The following is a 20,106-nucleotide window of genomic DNA, read 5'->3' as shown; positions in this document are numbered from 1 at the left end:
TGATAAATAAATAAAACAAACAAATCTGGAAATGCATGGAGATGGAACAAATGACAAAAACAATACCTCAACCAGGGGTATTCAAATGTAGGGTTAACTCAGGTAAAACAAAACACATGAAAGGGTCTATCTTCTGTAAAATGGACGAATAACACGATTGAGAATGCAGCCATGTTGCCTGAAGCTGTACGACTGGATTTTCTGCGTAACATTAATATCATATGTTTTTTTTATCATGAGTAAGACAGAAAGCAGCCTCCATGTCACCCTGAGACACCGTTCCCCGTCATACTGTAGGACCAACAGCCAGCCATGCAGTAAGGTCATGAATTACTAAACATSATCCTCGGCTAAATGTAAGAGACTGCACATCTGAGGAGGATTGCCTGACACAAGCAGGCTCCTCATATAGCGCCTACGCTGCCTTTTACGGCTGTATGCGGGAAGAGCTAAGACCTACGTCACCAGCTATGTCTCTTTAAACACATTTGAGGGAACATGACATCTCATTCAGCCAAATTCCACTCAATGTGCTCTAATAGGCCAAGAATGAAAAGCAGTCTTACAAAGAGGAATGTTTTGATGAGCACACAGATGCAACCAGTGGAGCCTGTATACATGAMAACCCTTACTCATTTACAGAAATAGAGAATTAGTATAGAATRGACTGTTTTGTTTCATTTGTGAAAATTAACCAATTGGGTCTTGGGAAAATACCACTTGGGAAAATGCAGAGAGGTCAATGGCCATAACATATGAGCAATGCCTTCCGTCCTCCTCTGGCCCATGATGGGTGTCGATGYAACAATCAATAGGTCTTACTCGAGGTCAGTGGTACATAATGGCTGGTTTTGATGGTGTGGATCTCTAGGAGTCTGGGGGCTCGGAATGCTGAAGATCATGATCCATCTTGTGGAATCAGTTGCTCGACTCAAGCTGCCCGTTGTTATTCAGCCCAGGCTGTTCTTCTATTGATATTTCTCTACTGTCAAATAAGACCAGGGGCTTGCTGTTCCATGTAAGGAYGTAATCAATAGCACAGTTTGAAAATTCACCTTGATTGGATAGCATTCATGCGCTTTAAATAGAGATATTTTTCCTGATTCATCTAGTACATGTTTTTACTTTATAGTTTGAACATGGTGCAGTTTACAGTATGCACACGCTCACAAACTGCAGTATGGTCTACAGCCTTCAAACTCAAATCTGGACCTCGAAGCCAGGTCCACTGTTTGTTTTTATTGTTCTAATCAGGGACTGATTTAGACCTGGCACACCAGGTAGGTGCAATTKATTATCAGGTAGAAAAGAAAACCAGCTGTAACTGTCCATAGGGTAAGAGTTAAATACCCCTGACCTACAGTATCTGTGTACAAGTGTGTGTACAAGGCTTGCTGCAAATTCAATTATGAGCCCCTAAGTGCATGTAGAGGGGTTCTGMTTAAGGAAAGAGAATGTCAGTCTCCTGACACTAACTCATTGTCAAGGGAATGCACCAATGCTGCTCCTGGAAACAATGAGGCCATCAGAACTGAAATGGACCTTCCAGCATAACCTTCCAGCATAACTCTTTATTCAAAATGAATTGAGRGCTACTGTTAAAACTAGTGGAAGTTATCATTTCCCACAGCCAACCCTTTCTCTAGCTCTCATGTCCTCTTCTCCAAATTCTCTCTGACTCTAGCACTCTATACTAGCTTTGGATGAAGTGCTAATGGGAAGAATTCYGTGAACAAGCAATGCATTATTGGCAGCTTGGCAGCTGGGAGAGACGTTTTAGGATTCAGCCATGGGATCAGTCTGCTGCACCATCCAGGCATCTCAGAAAGACCCTTAGATTATTTAGGCAATAATGGTGGCAATCCACCATGGTCCATACTCCATATAGGTGTGTGTGTGTTGTGTGTGTGTGTGTGTGTGTGTTGTGTGTGTGTGTTGTGTGTGTGTGTGTGTGTGTGTGTGTGGGTGTGTTGTGTGTGTGTGTGTGTGTGTGTGTGTGTGTGTGTGTGTGTGTGTGTGTGTGTGTGTGTGTGGTGTCACAAGCAGGCTGGCTCACACCCAATCATCATAATCATCAAACCATAAACCGTTATGACATGTATTGGGGTGACATTAACATAATTATGTATTTATTTTCAAAGCAAATAGCACAAAATGATTAATAAGGTGAGCACGAGATTGTGTTGTTGAATGGTTCAATATCATAGTGAGATTGATTTTAATCCGAATTACCACATTGTCTGTTTAAGGGAATACGGATTATCCCGGTGGTTATAATACCAGAGGCTGTCTAAAGCACTGCTCTTTTTTCTGTYGGCCTATTTTTAACATTAAATAAATAAAAAGCTCGGCTCCGGCTAATTTCAGGGTGGCTTGTTGATTTTGGAGAGAAAACAGCATGAATCATCGTGATTCTATATGTTTTAAGGTTTGACATTTCGTTTGGACGTCAGGTTGTGAGAATTGCCCTCATAGGTTGAGCCGCGCGTTGATTTGAGGGAAGGGTTGATTAGGCTTCAACGCGAGTCAGGCTATCCGTGGCGTCGCGCGCATGCCACACTAAGTTAGTGGGTTTGGAAATGCTAAAGCGCCTCCTCGCTGATATGCACTCGCACACAAAGCAAAGGGATCCGCTCGCGAAACTGGGAACTATCTACTGATCCTCCAGGTCTTAGTACAAAACACGGGAATCTCGTCCTCGGCAGGTCCTCTTTATGGGAGCGGACACAAGGATGGTTATGTAATGGGTCTTGGAGAAGTGCCCGGGAAACCTTCCCTTCATGTGGAAAGCAGAATGAGCAGGTTTCTTCAGCTGAGAAGAAGTTTGGTTTCGACCTGAAGCACATCAGGAAATAAGGAATCACAGTTATAAAGGGATAATAACAGAATATAGAGTAGCTGCAGAACATTCTCACTAATCAAGAGAAGGTATTCTGGTTCGCACCRTTGGATTGTACGTTTTTCGCCTGGCTGGCAGGAAAACATTTTGGAGTACGTTATTTGGATCTTGTGAAATATCCTAAATCTTTGGAAAYGCAGACGAATAAGCCCGACAGATCAGAGACCAACGCTTGCCCATCATGGAAATTGAAATGCTGATGTTATAAAGATACATTTATGGTCAAATGACCGTCTTTACGCGCTCTCTAATCTAACTACCCGAGCCTATCTATGAGATGGAAAAACGGGGACTCAACMGCGTCCTTTATTATTTAATTCTTAATGCACCCTTGTTATTCTGTGTAAATGGTAAGTCAACTMTGTRAGTCGTYGCATGCCGTGCTATTGATGGTCAACACAAATGATGTCAATCGAACAGCCCCTGTTGTTAGATTTTTGATTTCAAGCTGTTGTGATATGGACCGGACCCGGTCATTATTTGAAGTCAAGCGCATTATTCTGCTGCAGTAACTTGATCGTTATAAGAAAAAACAATCGACGTTGTCGATTAAATGATACATGGGTGAGAGAATAGATTGATAGGAATAAAGTATTAGACGCACACACGTCAAGACTGCGCTTCAGTAGTTATGCATGTCCACATTTCCCCAGTTATGCTAAGCCTAATGCTAAATGAACATGATCTCTCAAAACACGTAAAGCAACAATAATTAGTATTGTCATGGTGACCAAATACTTGTATTTATTGTGTTACAGGTTATATCAAAAGCCATGGTCATTTCAATTCACAGCGCACGGGTCGCATAACGCTAATATGCCTAGTTGTGTAGGCTACCTTTGCGTCATTGCTTCATTGTTTATTTTAAGTCTTAAACTATTATAAAGTGATATTTTAGATTGAATGGCAACCTGAATGTGATTGTATTGCGGAATAAAGATACATTTGGTTACGGATATCACTAAAGCGCATTTCAGTTGTCTGTCATGAGGCTACGTAATCTCAGACCTTTGTTAATTTGTTATTCCACCATTTAATCTATTATATCTGTTGTCTTTTCCCAATGGTAGCTACATTTACTGAAGTGCCCAAAGATGTGAGTGTCAGTGAGGGAGAAGACGTTGAGATGCCGTGCGCCTTTCGGGCCATCGGATCATCGCCCTTCTCGCTTGAGATCCAGTGGTGGTACCTAAAGGAGACAACACCTAAAGAACATGTACACGAACTGCAAATAAGCGCTCCGGCGAACAGAGCCAAGGTAAAGCTGTCRCCATGACAGGGAGGGCAGGTTGGGCTGCTCCCGGGCAGCTACTGAGAGGGGCTCTGTTGAAATGTTCGAAGATGCACCAAAAGTGATTGACACTTACAGCTACGGCTGTGTGCAATCTGTCTTTTCATGATGGCATCGCCATATGTACGATATATATTGCTATTTATTTTATGGACTTTATTACAACATGTTGCCAACTAAAAGCATGCGAGTGGATATACTGGAGATTATTAACACTGTGTGGCCATTTATATTAAGAAGGGTTGGGGGGGGGGGGGGSGGGAGGGGGGACGACACACCTAATGATACAAATGGTACTTGTTGGCTTTTAAAATCAGTTCAGGGAGAGTTCTCATGCATGCGACGGAAATGCCCGTGTTGGAATATTCCATAATGCTGTTGGATAACTGTGTTATGATTACGCCCTCTGCGCCTCTGTTGCAATCGACTCAGGGACATAGAACAACCCCATCTGTAGTTTCTGCTCTGTTATTTAACCACATTAAACATGCACTAGAAAACACAACCGACTATTTATGACAGCTCGAGAGCTAATGCAGCGGTCGCTGTCCATGGTGCTGATGTCAATGCAGGCTGTTTGGGACAAGTTTGGTAACAGCGCAACTGTTGCTGTCCATGGTGCTGATTCTAATGCGCGCAGTTTTAGAAACAATTTTACACTGTCGAAAGCGATTCAAAACTGCACAGAGGGAATTCCATTGTGGTGAGGCTCATATCCTAATGTGTAATTGCTATAAAAGAGAGTATTATGCAGTCTTGTGTCTCTGGCTGACCATAACACTTCGACACATTTCTGGTTTCAGGTCACTCAAAAGGATGCCACAAAAATAAGCGTAAGTGTTTCCTCTTGTCACTAACCATGTCCAGCTGAAGCATTCACGCTAAAACTTTATCATAGTGGAGATATCTATCTGATTTCTTCAAATYTTCGCTTTTTATTGTATTTGGATATGGCTGCACAGTTAAGAGCCATAATGCATTTGAGCAATAAAATGTTTATTTTGTCATTCAAGGCTAGCCACATGATAAGGCCAAGTGGCACTATGAAGGCCGATGGCCAWTGTTTTAGCACAAGTTATGGAGGTAACTGTCCAGGCCTCTGGTGCAACTGGGAATTTTTCCAAGCATTTTTTTTCTAAACTTAGGACTCCATTTTGTACAGTTGTCTCCAACCTGGCTGGCTCACCATTATCATGTCGCCTTTGGAATATAAATATAGCCTAATCTTGTTTTMAAATGTATTCAGACTCTTGCCACACAACAGGCAGCGTTAAATCTCCGAATGTTTTAGCATTTTGGGATAATAGGCCTTTAGGCTTTCAAACGCATAAGCCCTCATCGCGTGATACATATGTGGCAGTAGTCTAATGAGTGGCCGGCCTAGTCTACTTTGATATAGACATATTTCTTGTTGAAACCAACAGGTTATATTGTACATGTAGCAATTTCTCCTTTTCTGTTTCTCTTTGTAGACTGTGAGGGTGCAGGGCAGTGCCATATCTCACAGGCTTAGTCTGTCCAAGGTGCGGAAGGAGGACGAGGGGGTGTACGAGTGCCGAGTTTCCGACTTGTACTCCGACGAGACTCAGGAATACAAGGTTCAAGCCACCCTCCGGGTGAGTCCGCGTGATGGCATGGTGGCCGAGGAGGCCGTGTCCCACATCCAGAATAGATGGCCACTGAGGAACAGCAAGGACGCGGTGGCAGGGGGGCGGGCWACCTCTGAGCCGGGTCAGGGAAAGCCTCGTGTGCCTCCTCCGGCGGGACATGGCCCCCTCCCCGCCAGCACGACGACCACTGCCTCCGCAGCAAAGTCCTCAGCTTCGCCGAGGCCCGGCAATGCGGCCATCCTCCGACAGCAGCATGGAGCAGGTAAGTTGAAGTGCAACAGTGACACCTAGTGATATAGGGCGAGAATACGGGAGTTTGTGTGTGTTTCTCCTCAATCTCCAGTCAGACCCTCAGTAGCATGTCATTCTGACCAGTGATTTGTCCTTTTTAAAGTGAATGATAAATTACACTGACAGTTTCATTGTCATCGAATAATTGAATGTTATTTACAAATAATAKATTTGATGATGGTTGTAGAGTACAACACCTGTTACATGGGATTATATTGCTTACAGGGTAGTGTTTCTTAAGGGTAGGTATTGATTCTTTCATCATACCTTAATAAATAAATACAAATGATACATGCTGGGACATATATGCCTGTAGTCAGACTATGGAGAGTGAGGGAAGGTGTGTATATACAGTGGGTATCATAGATACTCCATAATGTCAAAGTGAAAAGAATATTCTACAAATGTTAACAAATGAATAGGRCTACAAATGAAATAACTAAAATACAGTTGTTTCAAAAGTATTCACCTCTTTTGTTTTGGCAAAATCACATAATAAATTACATCGACTCACTCTGTGTGAAATAATATGGTTTGACATGATTTTTGAATGACTATCCCTTCCTCTGATCCCCATACATAAATGATCTGCAAGGTCCCTCAGTATTGAATTTCAACCACAGATTKAACTACAAAGACCAGGGAGCTTTCGAAAGACTCGTAAAAATGGGCAGTGATTGGTAGATTGTTGACCATGAAAAATCAGACATTGAATATCACTTTAAGCATGGTCAAGTTAATAATGATYCTGTGGATGACGTATTAAACCACCCAAACACAACAAAGACACAGTTGTCCTTCTGAACTAAGCTGCAGGACAAGATGGAAACTGCTCAGTGATGTCACCATGAGGCCATTGGTGTTTTTCAAACAGKTACAGAGTTCAATGGCTGTGACGGGAGACTAGTCAGGATCGAGGGAAAGATGAACGGAGCAAAGTACAGAYAGTTCCTTGATGAAAACCTGCTCCAGAGTGCTCAGGACCTCAGACTGGGGCAAAGGTTCACCTCCCAACATGACAATGACCCTAAGCACACAGCCAAAACAACACAGGAGTGGCTTCGGGACAAGTCTTTGAATGTCCTTGAGCGGCCCAGCCAGAGGCCGGACTTGAACCCTGGCGAACATCTTTGGAGGGACCTGAAAATAGCTGTGGAGCGACGCTCCCCATCCAACCTGACAGAGCTTGAGAGGATCTGCAAAGAAGAATGTGAGAAACTCCCCAATTACAAATGTGCCAAGCTTGTAGCGTCATACCCAAGAAGACTCGAGGCTGTAATCGCTGCCAAATGTGCTTCAACAAAGTACTGAGCAAAGGGTCTGAATAATTAAGTAAATGTGATATTACATTTTACGTATTATAAATTAACAACATTTCTAAAAAACAGTTTTTGCTTTGTCATTATGGGGTATTGTGTGTAGACTGATGAGGGTGAAAAAAACAATTGAATCAATTTTAGAATAAGGTTGTAACGTAATAAAATGTGGAAAAAGTGAAGGGATCTGATTAATTTCCCGAATGCACTACATATACTMTATATATACAAAAGTATGTGGAAACCCCTTCAAATGAGTGGATTCGGTTATTTCAGCCACAACTGTTGATGACAGGTGTATAAAATCGAGCACACGGCCATGCAATCTCCATAGACAAACATTGGCAGTAGAATGGCATGGCAGAAGATCTCAGTGATTTTCAATGTGGCACCGTTCCAACAAGTCAGTTCGTCAAATTTCGGCCCTGCTAGAGCTGGCCCGATGAGCTGTAAGTGCTGTTATTGTGAAGTGGAAATGTCTAGGAGCAACAATGGCTCAGATGTGAAGTGGTAGGCCACACAAGCTAACAGAACTGGACCGCAGAGTGCTGAAGCGTGTAGTGAATAAAAATTGTCTGTGCTCGTATGCAACAATTACTACCAAGTTCCAAACTGCCTCCGGAAACAACTTCAGCACAATAACTGTTTGTTGGGAACTTCATTAAATGGGTTTCCATGGCCAAGCAGATTCGGGCTAGGCTCCTTTGTTCCATTGAAGGGAAATCTTAATTCTACAGCATACAAGGACATTCTAGACAATTCTGTGCTTCCAACTTTGTGGCAACAGTTTGGGTAAGGTCCTTTCCTGTTTCAGCATGACAATGCCCCTGTGCACTAAGCAAGGTCCATACAGAAATAGTTTGTCTAGATCGGCGTGGAAGAACTTGACTGGCCTGCACAGAGCCCTGACCTCAACCCCATCAAACACCTTTGAGATTAATTGGAATGCCGACTGCGAGCCAGGCCTAATCGCCCAACATCAGTGCCCGACCTCACTAATGCTCTTGTGGCTGAATGGAAGAAAGTCCTCACAGCAATTTTCCAACATCTAGTGGAAAGGCTTCCCAGAAGAGTGGAGGCTGTTACAGCAGCAAATGGTGGACCAACTCCAAATTAATGCCTATGATTCTGGAATGAGATGTTCGAAGAGCAGGTGTCCACATACTTTTGATCATGTATTATATATATATATATATATCTTGTTTCTTGTTAACAAACTACAGTTTTGGCAAGTCGGTTAGGACATTACTTTGTGCATGACACAAGTAAGTTTTCCAACAATTGTTTACAGACAGATTATTTCACTAGGAATTCAGAGTATTACAATTCTAGTGGGTCAGAAGTTTACATACACTAAGTTGACTGTGCCTTTAAAAAGCTTGGAAAATTCCAGAAAATTATGTCATGGCTTTAGAAGCTTTGAACGCTAATTGACATCATTTGAGTCATTTGAGGTGTACCTGTGGATGTATTCAAGGCCTACCTTCAAACTCTGTGTGCCTCTTTGCTTGACATCATGGGAAAATCAAAATAAATCAGCAAGGACCACAGAAAAAATGTAGACCTCTACATGTCTGGTTCATCCTTTGGAGCAATTTCCAAACACCTGAAGGTACCACGTTCATTCTGTACAAACAATAGTACGCAAGTATAAACACCATGGGACCCACGCAGCCGTCATACCGCTCAGGAAGGAGAAGCGTTCTGTCTCCTAGAGATGAATGTACTTTGGTGCGAAAAGTGCAAATCAATCCCAGAACCACAGCAAAGGACCTTGTGAAGATGCTGGAGGAAACAGGTACAAAAGTATCTATATCCACAGTAAACGAGTCCTATATCTACATAACCTGAAAGGCTGGCTCAGCAAGGAAGAAGCCACTGCTCCAAAAAAGCCAGATACGGTTTGCAACTGCACATGAGGACAAAGATCGTACTTTTTGGAGTAATGTCTTCTGGTCTGATGAAACAAAAATTGAATGTTTGGCCATAATGACATGTTATGTTTGGAGGAAAAATGGGGAAGCTTGCAAGCGGAAGAACATCATCCTAACGTGAGCAGCGGGGGTGGCAGCATCATGTTGTGGGGGTGCTTGCTGCAGGAGGGACTGGTGCATATCACAACATAAGATGGCATCATGAGGAAGAAAATTATGTGGACATATTGAAGCAACATCTCAAGACATAAGTCAGAAAGTGAAAGTTTGTGGTCGCAAATGGGCCTTCCAAATGGACAATGACCCCAAGCATACTCCAAAGTTGTGGCAGAATGTCTTAAGGACAACACAGTCAAGGTATTGGAGGGGCCATACCAAAGCCTTGACTCAAACTATAGAAAATTTGTGGGAGAAACTGAAAAAGCGTGTGCGAGCAAGAAGGCCTACAAACTGACTCGGTTACACCAAATCTGTCAGGAGGAAGGGCCAAAATTCACCCAACTTATTGTGGAAGCTTGTGGAAAGGCTACCCTCAAACGTTTGACCCAAGTTAAACAATTTAAAGGCAAATACTGATGAGTATATGTAAACTTCTGACCCACTGGGAATGTGGATGAAAGAAATAAAAGCTGAAATAAATCATTCTCTCTACTATTATTCTGACATTTCACCGTCTTAAAATAAAGTGGTGATCTCTAACTGACCTAACTGACAACTGACATTGTAAATAATAGTGAAGACATCAAAACTATAAATAACACATGGAATCATGTATAAACAAAAAGTGTTAAACGAATCAAAATTGATTACTTTAGATTCTTCAAAGTAGCCACCTTTGCCTTGATGACAGATTTGAACATCTTTGACATTCTCTCAACCAGCTTCACCTGGAATGCTTTTCAAACCGTCTTGAAGGAGTTCCACATATGCGGATCGCTTGTTGGCTGCTTTTCCTTCACTCTGCTGTCCAACTCATCCAAACCATCTCAATTGGGTTTGCGGTTGGGTATTGTGGAGGCCAGGTCATCTGATGCAGCCCTCCATCAGTCTCCTTCTTGGTCAAATAGCCCTTACACAAGCCTGGAGGGTGTGTTGGGTCATTGTCCTGTTGAAAAACAAATGATAGTCCCACTAAGCGCAAAACCAGATGGGATGGTTATTCGCTGCAGAATGCTGTGGTAGCCATGCTGGTTAAGATTGCCTTGAATTCTAAATAAATCACTGACAGTGTCACCAGCAAAGCACTCCCACACCATCACACCTAATCCTCCATGCTTCACGGTGGGAACCACACATGCGGAGGTCATCCGTTCACCTACTCTGCGTCTCACCAAGACACGATGGTTGGATCCAAAACATATTAAATGTGGACTCATCAGACCAAAGGACAGATTTCCACCAGTCTAATGTCCATTGCTCATGTTTCTTGGCCCAAGTAAGTCTCTTCTTCTTATTGGTGTTTAGTAGTGGTTTCTTTGTAGCAATTCGCCCATGAAGGCCTGATTCACGCAGTCCRCTCTGAACAGTTGATGTTGAGATGTGTCTGTTATTGTAGAATATATTTGGGCTGCAATCTGAGGTGCAGTTAACTCTAATGAACTTATCCTCTGCAGCAGTGGTAACTATGGGTCTTCCTTTCCTGTGGCGGTCCTCATGAGAGGCAGTTTCATCATAGCGCTTCATGGTTTTTGCGACTGCACTTGGAGAAACTTTAAAAGTTCTTGACATTTRCCAAATTGACTGACCTTCATGTCTTAAAGTAATGATGGACTGTCTCTTTYKTTATTTGAGCTGTTCTTGCCATAATATGGACTTGGTGTTTACCAAATAGGGCTATTTTATGTATACCACCCCTACCTTGTCACAACACAACTGATTGGCTCAAATGCATTAAAAAGGAAAGAAATTCCACAAATTAACTTTTAACAAAACTGTTAATTGAAATGCATTCCGGGTGACTACCTCATGAAGCTTGTTGACGGAAAGAGTGTGCAAAACTGTCATCAAGATATGTAAAAATAAATAAAAAAAACATTTATTTAACTAGGCAAGCCAGTTTAGAACAAGTTCTTATTTACAATGACAGCCTACCGGGGAACAGTGGGTTAACTGCCTTGTTCAGGGGCAGAGCGACAGATTTTTACCTAGTCAGCTCAGGGATTCTATCCAGCAACCTTTCGGGTTATTGGCCCAATGCTCTAAACACTCGGCTACCTGCCGCCCCAGGTAAAGGGTGGCTACTTTGAAGAATCTAAAAGATAAAATACGATTTGATTCGTTTAACACTTTTTGGTTTATACATGATTCCATATGTGTTATTTCATAGTTTTGATGTCTTCACTATTATTTTACAATGTAGAAAAATGTAAAAATAAAGAAAAACCCTTGAATGAGTAGGTGTGTCCAAACTTTTGACTGGCACTGTATATATATATATATATAAACATATTCCAAAACATGCATCCTGTATGCAAAAAGGCACTAAAGTAATACTGGGAGAAAAAAGAGGCCTAAATGCAAAGACTTATGTTTGGGGCAAATCCTTCACAACACATCACTGAGTAACCGCCTCATTATTTTCAAGCATGGTGGTGGCTGCATCATGGTATGGGTATGCTTGAAATCAGCAAAGATTGGGGAGTATTTCAGGATAAAAAGAAACGGGATGGAGCTYAGCACAGGCACAATACTAGAGGAAAACKTGCTTCAGTCTGCTTTACACCATACACTGGGAGAAAAACTCACGTTTCAGCAGGACAATAGCATAAACTCAACAAAAAAAGAAACGTCCTCACTGTCAACTGTGTTTATTTTCAGCAAACTTAACATGTGTAAATATTTGTATGAACATAACAAGATTCAACAACTGAGACATAAACTGAACAATTCCAAAGACATGTGACTGCAAAGAACATGGACTTGACAGAAATGGAATAATGTGTCCCTGAACAAAGGGGTGTTCAAAATCAAAAGTAACAAGTATCTTGGTGGCACCAGCTGCATTAAGTATTGCAGTGCATCTCCTCCTCATGGACTGCATAAGATTTTATATGAGATGTTACTCACTCTTCCACCAAGGCACTTGCAAGTTCCGACATTCTGGGGAATGGCCCTAGCCTCACCCTCCGATCAACAGTCCCAGACGTGCTCAATGGGATGAGATCCGGGCTATTCGCTCGTCATGCAGAACCACTGACTTCCTGTCTTGGGAAATACGCACAGGAACGATCAGTATGGCTGTGGCATTGTTCATGCTGGAGGGTCATGTCAGGAAGGGTACACATGAGGGAGGAGGATAGTCTTCCCTGTAATGCACAGCATTGAGATTGCATGCAATGACAACAAGCTCAGTCGATGATGCTGTGACACACCGCCCCAACCATGATGACCTCCACCTCCAAATCGATCCCGCTCCAGAGTACAGGCCTCGGTATAATGCTCATTCCTTCGACGATAAATGAAATCCGACCATCACCTCTGGTGAGACAAAACCGCGACTCGTCATGAAGAGCACTTTTTGCCATTCTGTTCTGGTCCAGCGACGGTGGGTTTGTGCCCATAGGCGATGTTGTTGCCGTGATGTCGGTGACGACTTACCTTACAACAGGCCTACAAGCCTCAGTCCAGCCTCTTTCAGCCTATTGCGGACAGTCTGAGCACTGATGGAGGGATTGTGCATTCCTGGTGTAACTCGGGCAGTTGTTGTTGCCATCCTGTACCTGTCCCGCAGGTGTGATGTTCGGAGGTACCGATCTGTGCAGATGTTGTTACACGTGGTCTGCCACTGCGAGGACGATCAGCTGTCCGTCCTGTCTCCCTGTAGCGCTGTCTTAGGAGTCTCACAGTATGGACATTGCACTTTATTGTCCGGCCACATCTGCAGTCCTCTTGCTTCCTTGCATCATGCTAAGGCACGTTCACACACGTTCTTTTGGTATTTTCAGAGTCAGTAGAAAGGCCTGTGTCCAGTGTCCTAAGTTTCCATAACTGTGACCTTATTGACTACCATCTGTAAGCTGTTAGTGTCTTAACGACCGTTCCACAGGTGCATGTTCATTAATTGTTTATGGTTCATTGAACAAGCATGGGAAACAGTGTTTTAAACCGTTTACAATGAAGATCTGTGAAGTTATTTGGATTTTTACAAATTATCTTTGAAAGACAGGGTCCGAAAAGGGACGTTTTTTTTTTGCTGAGTTTACAGCACAAGGCCAAATTTACACTGGAGTTGCTTACCAAGAAGACAGTGCATGTTCCTGAGTGGCCAAGTTACAGTTTTGACTTAAATCTGCTTGAGATCTATGACAAGACTTGAAAATTGCTGTCTCGCCATGATCCCCAACACCTTGACAGAGCTTGAAGATTTTTTAAAGAATAATGGGAAAATATCGCACAATCCATCTGTGGAAAGCTCTTAGAGACTTACCCAGAAAGATTCACAGCTGTAACCGCTGCAGAAGGTGTTTTCTTAACATGTATGATATTGGGGGTGAATACTTATCTAATCAAGGTAAATTAGTATTTTATTTTTCATTTWAAAAAATGTTTAGAATTTTTCTTTCACATTGATATTGGAATATTTTGTCTTGCTCGATGACCAAAAAAATCACAATTAAATCCATTTCATTCACACTACGTAATGCAACAAAATGTGGAAAATCCAARGGGGGGTGAATACTTATGATTACCCACTGAGGAGAGGGACATGTTCTTGCCTTTATAGTGTCCACCATACAGAGAAAGAAATGATGAAGATATGATTCACAATGGATATGTCTCCTCATGATCTCCACATTATAACGTGAGAGCGCCTTAATGTAGCCTTTGGAGAGAGCGAGCAGAGGGGTTATCTCACARGCCAGACTCGCTACTGATCGATGAAGRATACTGCTGAATAATTAKATTTCACAGACTCCGCAGGAGGGTTTCATTCGCCGTTCTGCCATATCAGACTTACAGCTGCTGACGCAGTGGTGGTGCAGCAAGGGAGACATGTCTGGCTGGGGATAGGGAAGGTGGATACTTATATTTCTCAGTATGTGGGATCACACTTGTCTGTTTATGTGCATTATCATGTAGCTGTGTGCTGATGTATGTTTTGATTGTGCCTGCGTGTGTGTACAGACATGATGTGAAAGCAGCCAGGGAGACCATGTTCATTTCTCTGGCTGGAAGCATGTCTCCAGACTTCTCCTCCACTTTCKTGGCTGTTGCTGTCAGTGCGTTGGTGGTTTGCAGGGTAAAGTAGAAAAGGCCCCTCCTCTAATGACAGGCTGTTGCCAGGGTTGTGACCTCTTTACTTGGGGGTCCTCAAGGGTTTTAGAAAGACGTTAGAGGCCCTTGGAGGAGACATGGTGGGGAGTTCCATTCTCTGTTCCTTCCCTATTGTGTCTATCTTACTCAGTGTTGTGCCTGCTCAACGTATGTTGTGGCTAGTCMGGATGGCTGTTCTCTCCTCGCTGTGGCTTTGTCCTCAGGGCAGAGGAGGAAAGCTGGTGGGCCATGACTGGAGGAGATGACTCCAGAYAAAACATTTCTACAGTTTTACAACTCTACCTGTGTCCTTGAGTGCAGTGCTTCACCTCTGCTTTCACATCTAGTCCAGACTTATGATTCAGTAATGTCACCCAACAACTCATATATCTAAATGTATGCTTGATGCCAATGCCATCTACAGAGCCTTGGGTTCCATTGAAAATGTAACCAACAGAGTTGTGCYAGTTAGTAATCGGAGCATACATTTACTTCTACATGTGAGTCATTCAGCAGACTCMCTCATCCAGAGGCCAGGGATCCATTTGGTKTTTTCTATGGGAGTCGAATCCCTTACTTTCTGAATGAAGCTAACTGCCAACCGAGGGGTAATCATGCAAAAAACACCAAGCTAATAGAATGGCACCATGCTGTTAGTCCTCCTCGTGTTGGACTGTTCATAACACTGATGCTGCCATCCTGGACATGTACTGTGGACGTGAGAATAGCCTGGAGCACGTTAAACGCCCTCTCCTAGGAACTGGCACTGTGGAATCAGCATGCTCGGCCAGCCCTGTCCTTAGCGAAGCGCGACGGAGGCGGCCATTTGGCAAGAAAATCAAACAATACCACTGCCAGTTCACTGACTCTCCGCGTTCTCTCTCTCTCTCTCTCTCTCTCTCTCTCCCTCTCGCTCTCTCTCATTAACCTAAATGTCCAAATAGTCTAATGTCATCGATTTTCAATATTACCCCTAATTCTAAATTCTAAAATCAGAATCCTTTTCACTGTTTGATTGGTAGACTTGAATACAATTGTGCTCTGCTTTGCTTACACAACGAGCTAAGGTCAGGCAGCCATTGTCAGGGCAATTGGATTGACTGACCAACATTCGTATATGCCTCATACTGAGTAGTAATACTTGTGTGCTTCAGTTCTAAATACTGATTTAGTATCGAAAAACAACATCAGACTGACCTCTGGGCTTGTTGTCTAAACATGATTGTCCAGGACAGAGCAGGGCAAGCTCACCTGTTTATTTAGGAGAATCTGATGGATATTATTTTTCATATTTTACTGTTTGCTCARGGCTGCTATATTCCTTCAAATTGGCTGGTCAGTATTTGCTTCTCTGTCTCTCGTCATGTATCTCTGTCAGACTAAATCWAATACAGTAAATAAATCCATGTAAAAGTGCCTCCCTGACACTTTTACATTGACGGGGGGTGGTACAGAATTTGTCTTGGCTTTTTTTTATTGCTTTAAGTGAACCCCTCAACATATTTGTCAACYGATTGTGAAGGTTAAAAAGCACCCTGGCATATTTGAAAGATTGGCCCTCTCCTGTCTTACCACAATAACGACAGCTGAGGGGGAAAAATGCGATCTGCCCACCTCTCGGAAATGCGTGCATCTGTCACTTTTCTGCAATGTCATCTGTCTGAGTGGCAGAAACAATTAATATTAAAGGGGAAATGTCACGGGCATGTGGCAGATAAGCCGYGCCCTCAGCACACTGTCAGGTGTCTCAAATTGCCTCTCACATTTTCATTTTTCATCTGGGGGTTTGGTGGCCTTGCTGGGGTAACATAAACTTGCAGTGCACCATTCTCCAGTGCTTCACAGATAGATAGTCCCATGGAGGATCAGTGGCTAACTAACACTTTGGGGATGGAGGTTGTCTATCATGAATTCAGAGTGGAATGTGTGGCGACTGCATAGATGTGCATGTTCCTCCAGGTTCTCAATTCACGAACAGAAAATCTACTACATAGSAGTGAAATGGAACCGTGTTGAAACTTTAAACGGTGAATACAACCATCCATGGAATCACAATTACTAATCCCAGCATTTTTCGACATTAGAAACAGAATATTATTGTAAAGATTTTAATCTCATCACATTTCTTTGRTTGCGGCACCTCCCAAGCATAATATACAATACTGTTTTCCCTTACTTTAAATTAATCTGAAATATATATTTTTTTACATATCTCAGTAATTTGSCTCACTTGTTTCACAAAATCAACCTGTATATAGGCCAATCTGAAAGCCAATTACAATGTGAACCGCTATTACTTAGATCATTAATTGAATAATCATCAAATTAATTCACTGGAATATTCTAATTAGAATTTTATTGACTATCTATATTGATTAGGGACTGCGTGATTAAAAGGAACATTTAGTTAGTGGAAATATTCCACATTGTGGATGTACAGTTTAAGTCGGAAGTTTACATACACCTTAGCCAAATACATTTCAACTCAGTTTGTCACAATTCCTGACATTTGATCCTAGTAAAAATTCCTTGTCTTAGGTCAGTTAGGATCACCACTTTATTTTAAGAATGTGAATAGTCAGAATAATAGTAGAGCGAATTATTTATTTCAGCTTTTATTTCTTTCATCACATTCCCAGTGGGTCAGAAGTTTACATACACTCAATTAGTATTTGGTAGCATTGCCTTTAAATTGTTTAACTTGGGTCAAACATTTAGGGTAGCCTTCCACAAGCTTCCCACAATAAGTTGGGTGAATTTTGGCCCATTCCTCCTGACAGAGCTGGTGTAACCGTGTCAGGTTTGTAGGCTCCTGCATGCACGACGCTTTTTAGTTCTGCCACAAATTTTATAGGATTGAGGTCAGGGCTTTGTGATGGCCACTCCAATACCTTGACTTTGTGGTCTCTAAGACATTTTGCCACAACTTTGGAAGTATGCTTGGAGTCATTGTCATTTGGAAGACCATTTGCGACCAAGCTTTAACTTCTGAATGATGTTTGGGATATTGCTTCAATATCCACTATTTTCCTCCCTAGTGCTATCTATTTTGTGAAGTACACCAGCCCCTCTGCAGCAAAGACCCCCACAACATGATGCTGCCACCCATGTTCATGGTTGGTGGTGTCTTCAGCTTGCAAGCTCCCCCTTTGTCCTCCAACATAACGATGGGCATTATGCAAACAGTTTCTATTTTTGTTTCATCAGACCAGAGGATATTACTCCAAAGTACGATCTTTGTCCTTGTGCAGTTGCAACCATAGTCTAGCTTTTTTATGGGTTTTGGAGCAGTGGCTCTTCCTTGCTGAGCAGCCTTTCAGGTTATGTCGTATTTAACTCGTTTACTGTGGATATAGATACTTTTGTACCTGTTTCTCCGCATTTCACAAGGCCTTGCTGTTTTCTGGATTGATTTGCACTTTCGCCACCAAAGTATGTCATCTCTAGGAGACAGACGTGTCTCCTTCTGGCGGTAGATGCTGCGTGGGGTCCTGGGTATACTTGCGTACTATTGTTTGTACAGATGAACGTGGTACCTTCAGGCATTTGAATTGCTCCATGGATGAACAGACATGTGGAGGTCTCAATTTTTTTCTGAGGTCTTGGCTGATTTCTTTTGATTTCCATGATGTCAAGCAAGGCACTGAGTTTGAAGGCGGCCTTGAAATCATCCACAGGTACACCTCCAATTGACTCAAATTATGTAATAAGCCTATCAGAAGTTCTAAAGCCATGACATCATTTTCTGGATTGTCCAAGCTGTTTAAAGGCACAGTCAACTTAGTGTATGTAAACTTGCTGACCCCATTGGAATTGTGGATACAGGTGAGTTATAAGTGACATAATCTGTATGTAAACAATTGTTGGAAAAATGACTTGTGTCATGCAGAACTACTACAGTTTGTTAACAAGAAATGTGTGGAGTGGTTGAAAAACGAGGTACAATAACTCCAACCTAAGTGTATGTAAACCTCTGACTTCAACCGTAACTGTGGGAGTTAGTTCAATAATGTTGATGTTAGTATTATTCTCAATGAAAGTGAGGTGAGAGAGAGAGAGAGAGAGAGAGAGAGCAATAGGAGCAGTTGACTATGCAATAGGATATGAAAAAATATTAAAAACTGACTGTGTTCACTCAGCAGTTCGGGAGCAATGACTTGGCAGGTGAGCTTGTTTGGTAGGAGGTGAGGATGATGGCATAGAGCAAGAGGACAGCCAGACAGTAGTGATGCAAGAGCTCACTCAAATACACCTACCCAAGAGTACTTGTCTCTGGCTGGACAGCTGTCTCAATCCCTTATTAAACACCCAGTCTATCTCATCCTATGTGTGTTTGTGTGTGTGTTTATGKCATGCATGCCTATTAGTTGCAATACTATCAAATGTGGTTAAAATACATTTAAATATTATAGACTGTATATTGGACATGGCTGATTTTCCTGTCCATTTGTGAAGACTTGGCGAGGGAGGTAGCAATGTGAGAGAGTACATTCMTCTGAGGTAATGGCCACTGTGTGTGTCTGCATGTTAACAGGCTGATGTGGTTTTTCAGTTGTCAGTCTCCTCTCCAAGGACCATTATGACAAGTGTTAGGTAACTGTCAGACTGTGCGGGAAGCACTTTACTTCTCCCAATGTGGTGTTGATTGACTTCCGTTCATTTTTTGCCTGGCAAAATACTTTTTGTCATCTGTGACAGATGACGGCTGGATGGTTATGGGGACTTTACATTACTCTATTATTATTGGGCCTTTGTGTTGCTGCCTATAGCTCATCCAAAACCACGAGACAGTGGGATAAGTGGTAGAGAGGTGGAGAGTTCTCACTTAAATGAGTGGTCACTTTCACCTATAAGGAAATACACTACATGACATATAGGGAACAATGGTAGCTGGCTATCCATAACGGTAGATCTCTGTAGCAGTTCTCTGTGTTGCAGCTACCCCAAGCAGTCAGAGTTAAAAACCTATGGCGCACTGCAAGCTGAGGGTGAAGTGATGGAGGAGGCCTTGTTTGCCTCGCCCTCAGCTTGTATTATTGAACTTCCAAGGCGTTTTGTTTCCTTGTGGCGAAGAAGCCTGTTGGAGTTCAACCTCCCCCTAACGAAAGAGAACGTTGATTTTTGAGAGAGAGAGAGAGAGAGAGAGAGAGAGAGAGAGAGAGAGAGAGAGAGAGAGAGAGAGAGAGAGAGAGAGAGAGAGAGAGAGAGAGAGAGAGAGAGAGAGAGAGAGAGAGAGAGAGAGAGAGAGAGAGAGAGAGAGAGAGAGAGAGAGAGAGAGAGAGAGAGAGAGAGAGAGAGAGAGAGAGAGAGAGAGAGAGAGAGAGAGAGAGAGAGAGGAGAGAGAGAGAGAGAGAGAGAGAGAGAGAGAGAGAGAGAGAGAGAGAGAGAGAGAGAGAGAGAGAGAGGAGAGAGAGAGAGAGAGAGAGAGAGAGAGAGAAGAGAGAGAAGAGAGAGAGAGAGAGCTTCCAACCTCAACAGCGCTGGTGTACTAATGACAGTAATTTTGGCTCGA

General features: G+C 42.6%; 1 protein-coding gene across 1 annotated transcript in view; it reads left to right on the top strand.

The window, feature by feature from the left end:
* The first annotated feature begins 2,527 nt into the window (after positions 1-2,527).
* Positions 2,528-20,106, top strand: part of LOC111973767 (V-set and transmembrane domain-containing protein 2B-like) — a 27,491-nt gene continuing 9,912 nt past the window's right edge. Inside the window, exons 1-4 of the mRNA XM_024001169.2 lie at positions 2,528-3,249; positions 3,970-4,157; positions 4,994-5,023; positions 5,663-6,062. Coding sequence (XP_023856937.1) covers positions 3,177-3,249; positions 3,970-4,157; positions 4,994-5,023; positions 5,663-6,062 — 691 coding nt within the window. The 5' untranslated portion in view covers positions 2,528-3,176. The remainder of the gene's footprint in view (positions 3,250-3,969; positions 4,158-4,993; positions 5,024-5,662; positions 6,063-20,106) is intronic.

Source organism: Salvelinus sp. IW2-2015, linkage group LG15, assembly GCF_002910315.2.
Source record: "Salvelinus sp. IW2-2015 linkage group LG15, ASM291031v2, whole genome shotgun sequence".
In the NCBI taxonomy this organism is placed as follows: Eukaryota; Metazoa; Chordata; class Actinopteri; order Salmoniformes; family Salmonidae; genus Salvelinus; species Salvelinus sp. IW2-2015.
The sequence above is the reverse complement of the archived record's forward strand: the minus strand, read 5'-3'. Positions and strand labels throughout refer to the sequence as shown.